The 4,947-nt window shown below is 36.8% G+C and overlaps 1 protein-coding gene across 1 annotated transcript; it reads right to left on the bottom strand.

Annotated features, from left to right (window-relative positions):
• Positions 1-3,894: 3,894 nt before the first annotated feature.
• Positions 3,895-4,611, bottom strand: LOC107575947 (protein NLRC3-like). Its single transcript, XM_016262250.1, has 2 exons — positions 4,594-4,611; positions 3,895-4,519 (listed from the first exon to the last, which is right to left on the bottom strand). The coding sequence occupies exon 2, from the start codon at positions 4,483-4,485 to the stop codon at positions 3,895-3,897; it is 591 nt and encodes a 196-aa protein (XP_016117736.1). The 5' UTR covers positions 4,486-4,519; positions 4,594-4,611.
• Positions 4,612-4,947: the final 336 nt, after the last annotated feature.

Raw genomic sequence — 4,947 nt, 5'->3', positions numbered from 1 at the left:
AAATGGAAATGAAATAATATATATATTGAATTTATAAATGTGTGTATATATGTATATATGTATATGTATATGTGTGTGTGGTTGTACATACACACATGTAGTTGTTTTTTTGTTGTTGTTTGGCTTAGTGTTATGTTAGAATCATTATTATACTCATACCTTTTGTTCTTTAATATTTTGAATTGTTTTTAGCTTTATTTTTAGTTTTTCATTTAAATGTTAAGTTTTGAAATTTTGTTGTATGCATTTGTCATTTTTATTTAATCTCTTTATTTTTAAAATGTGTATAGGTAGTATTTATAAAGTTTTAGCTTTTAGTTTTGGATCTGTTTTTAATTGTTTTAATACTACAATTGATTGCTTCTGTTGTCCTCATTTGTAAGTCGCTTTGGATAAAAGCGTCTGATAAATGACTAAATAAATAAATAAATGTCTTATGTGGGCTTTTCCTCCTGAGTGTTTGTTCTCTGGTAGTTTCTTTGAGGACGCCTGTTGTTGACTTCCTTTTGGGCCTTTTAAAAGAAGCGAGATGAATGACCACGAGAGAGAGCTGAATTTGTTTGGTTTCCTTTAAGCTTGTTTTCTTGTACATCAACACTGCTGCACACATTACACTTCCATGCATTCATTTAACTTTACATCACTGATTCCTGACCGTTACATTCTACATTGTTTTTTTTGTTGTTAGTTTGATTTTGTTAATAAATTTTGTATTCTATTTCTGGCTCTCTCGTGTGTCCCTGTTTTTGTTACGTCTCTTTTGAGCCACGGGGCGTAACAAATGGGGGCTTGTCGAAAGTAGGATCCAATCAACGCGAGGATGATTTGGTTTCATCGTATTTTGTCGTTTTTGATTATTTTGAACATGTTTGGAAACAACTGTTTGGTGACGACGTTTTGAGGGAAATACAGTTTGAATAATTTGAAGTCACAATAAGACATCCTGCAGTGAAAGACTCTCAAGACGTGTTTTTGTCTTTTGCAGAATTACATATTGTCACCTCAAACAATAAAACAATAACGATATTAGTAGATGATAAATATTGCGCACTCCTAGCTCATCATACACCCTTACAAATCAAATTTGGACATGTGGACATGTTTAAAATCACAAGCTGACACACAAGCATCAGTTACAACGCAGCTATCAGCACTTAGGTCCTGCTCGAGATTCTGCTGCTGCTTGATCCATTACACGTGTGTGTTAGTGTCCCAAGGCATGACATGTAACAATGTAAATGAGCAAAAACAAAAAAATATGCAATTTGTTGCAGTTTAAAATAAAATATTGTAGTGAATTTTCACACCTGCCATTGCTAACTCTGCAAAAGCCCTGTGTTTTAACTTTTTGTGATGCTGTGTGTCTCTGTCTTCAGTCTCTGTTGATTGTGTGACTGTGACGTCTCTGCAGCGGCTCTTATTCACCATCAGCTGATCCTGAGAGAACTGGACTGACGTCTAAATACTGAGAGTCCTACAATAAAACACACAGACAGTCGCATATGAGTATGAGACATTACTGCTGTCACATCACATCAGCAGATCCATTTCAGAAAAAACACAGTATATTCATATTACAGCCAGAGATATGAGTGAACTACTGATCATAGATTAATAACAGTGAATGATCAACAACTCTCTCTTTATCATTTACACACACTGGAAGAGATGAAAATATTCATATATTCATAGATCATCACAGAATTAAACACAGTTTAAAGTACAGAGACTACAGTGAAGCTGAATTATTTTCTTATATTCTCCAATTACACACATATGAGGCCTGTTACTAAACTTTGGCCATTTTAAAAGATTTAAATAATAATATACTCACAATAGTATAATGTCTCCAGTTTATAATGTGGATCATCTTTCAGATCAGAGATTAATCTCACTCCTGAATCTCCTAGATTACTCCCAGACAGACTCAGGTGTCTCAGGTGTGAGGGGTTTGATCTCAGAGCTGAAGCCAGAGCAGCACAATCTTCATCTGTGACGCCACAATAACTCAACCTGTAGAGAACAATGACACACTCTTCACTCTCTCAGATCAGATCAGTTTAGCTGTGAATCCATTAGTAAAGAGAAAGTACAAATCAATGCGTGATGCATCATTGGACTGAGATTTAAAATGTGAAAGAAAGCAAACAAAAAAGAAAACATGATCATAAATCATTTAAAGCCTTATTAAAAAAAAAAAATGTATTGCACTGTTAGGATTTTTAATCAAATTTTCTGTCTTATGTAGACAGTCATTCAAATCTGTTAAATCACACTATTCATTACACAGCTGATCTTTATAGTGCTATTTTGATCTGTATTAATATGTATGGAGTACTGGTGTGTGTGTGTGTGTTTCTCCTCCATCATACAAGGATAGCAAAACCTGAGATCACCTACACTGTGAGATATTATTTATACTTAGTGTAAATTGTGGCAGATAGTACTTACACCTCAGTGTATTGCAGTGCTTTACAAAACAGTACATAATAACATATTCTTTATATGATTCTATTCATTATAAACAGATGCTGCCTTCTAGTGTCCTTACTTGTGTCTATTCCTAAAGCCCCCCTACACCTGGCCTATTTATACTATAGTCTCACCGGTAGGGACGTGATGGCTGTCGCCGGCCAACGAGTTGGTGTTTTTTCAATGTATGCTTCAGACACGGGTCACAACGAGGCATTCCCCATAGCGACCCCTAGAGGATGCAGTTCGAAGTTCCCATCAAAGGGAATGGTCTTTTCTTCACTTAATTTTACTGCGGATTAATTTACAAACAAGGCACAATTTGATGTGGGATTGTCAAAAGATTGAAACTAAAAGATGATGTTGTGCCGACTATATTGGATCCGATGTGGCACCACACAAGTGTGAGTAACTGTATTTATTACGTGATCACTATTGCTTTGTCTCTTCTTACAGATCGTTTGATATGTATTGAGTTATTTATGTGTTTTTGACCTAAAATCACAGCAGCGTCCATCTGTGAAGGATGAAGACTGTAAAACACACAACTATTAGCCAATCACAGCAGTGTGTGTTTACTGGAGTCTACAATCCTCCACAGATTCAAACAGAGCATTCTGATGAGGGGGTCAAAAACAGGACAGAAAATAGCTTATTACTTCTAAATGATGATGTTTTTTTACGTAAACATTTTGACAACATTATAAGTGGACCTCAGAGAACAGTATAAAATAAAAAACAGAGGTAGTTCATGAACCCTTTAAAAATTACAAATCATTCTGGACAACATCTGCAGCACTTCAGATTTATGAGCTTTAACTTTGATTTTCTTCATGCTTTAACAGTGAAGTGGTTGTTCTCAGTGATACTTACTGAACTGATCTGGATTCTTTAATCACAGGAAGCAGCTTCTGAAGAACTTCCATATTTTCATGATTATTCATTCCTTTAACAAATATATCAAGACGAAACTCATTCAGTTCCTCTTCTGATGTCAACAACACAAAAACTACAGCTAACCACTGAGATGAAGAGAGTTTGGCTTCCTTTATTCTTCCAGATTCCAGATACTGTTGTATTTCCTCCACTAGTGAATGATCACCCAGTTCATTCAGACAGTGGAACAGATTGATGGATTTCTCTGGAGAGTCAATGGTCCTGATCTTCTTCTTTATGTACTCAACTGTTTTCTCATTGCTGTCAGAGCTGCTTCTTTTCAGTGTCATTATTTGTTGTTGAAGAATCTGATGAGACTTTACTGACAAACCCAGAAGGAACCGCAGGAAAAGATCCAGATGTCCATTTCTACTCTGTAGAGCCTCATCCACAGCTCTCTGATGCAGCTCAGATAATGAAACATGTTTTAAAAAAAGTTGAAACCAGTCCTGAACTTTAGACTGGGCATTTTGTTTGGTGACTGGCTCAAGCACATTTATGTTGTTGTTTGTCCAGGAGAGGTGCACATATAGAGCTGCTAGATGCTCCTGAATGCTCAGATGAACAAATAAAGTCCAGAGGCAGACGACACTCATCCAGACCATCAAAGATGAACAACACTTTATATTCATCACTGGATATCTCCATTTCTTTAGTTTCAGGGAAAAAGACATGAAGAAGATCTGAAAGACTGAGTGTTTTGTCCTTCATCAGGTTGATTTCTCTGAAAGGAAGTGGAAATATGAGCTGGACGTCCTGATTCTCTTTCCCTTCAGCCCAGTCCAGGATGAACTTCTGCACAGAGACTGTTTTTCCAATGCCAGCGACTCCCTTTGTCAGCACAGTTCTGATGGCTTTGTCTTGTCCAGGTAAAGCTCTAAAGATGTCACTGCATTTGATGGCTGTGTCCTCTGTTGCTGCTCTCCTGGATTGTGTCTCAATCTGTCTCACCTCATGCTCAATACTGATCTCTCCACTCTCACTCTCTGTGATGTAGAGCTCTGTGTAGATCTCATTCAGGAGTGTTGGGTTTCCCTGTGTCACTGTTCCCTCATACAGATGCACAAATTTCTTCATCAGATTTGATCTAAACCTGTTGAGGGCTTCATGCCTGTAAAATTAAGATACTGCATTATTAAAACAGCCAAGCTAATGCATTCTGTATCATAATCAGAAATATTAGACCTGAGATCAGTCTTTGTATCTTCATTCTTATAATCTAATGGCTGATTCATAGACCAATCACTCCTCATAGACACACAGCTGGACTCTGCTTCTGATCTCTTCTGCTGAACTGAACTATAACTAATGCTGTTTCATGCATGTTGAGTTATTTACACTGTTAAAGAGTTTGATTCTCATGCTACACTTGGCCAAAGTTTTAAGAACGATTTGAACATATAACAGAGTATTTCTGTGACAAATATACACTTCCAGGTTTCTTACAAGTTTCTGAAAGTTTTTTTCGATCGTGGCTCTTCATGACGTCATGAAAGGTGGAACTTCTTGTAAGGGCATTTCTCCTGGAAGAGCACACCC

This window comes from Sinocyclocheilus grahami, unplaced genomic scaffold, assembly GCF_001515645.1.
Source record: "Sinocyclocheilus grahami isolate Dianchi unplaced genomic scaffold, SAMN03320097.WGS_v1.1 scaffold3036.1, whole genome shotgun sequence".
Classification (NCBI taxonomy): Eukaryota; Metazoa; Chordata; class Actinopteri; order Cypriniformes; family Cyprinidae; genus Sinocyclocheilus; species Sinocyclocheilus grahami.
This window is presented reverse-complemented; position numbering and strand designations above follow the sequence as displayed.

Bases quoted from the DNA above. Each gene is read 5' to 3' on its own strand.
- LOC107575947 (XM_016262250.1), bottom strand. From the start codon at position 4,485: ATGAAGAAATTTGTGCATCTGTATGAGGGAACAGTGACACAGGGAAAC.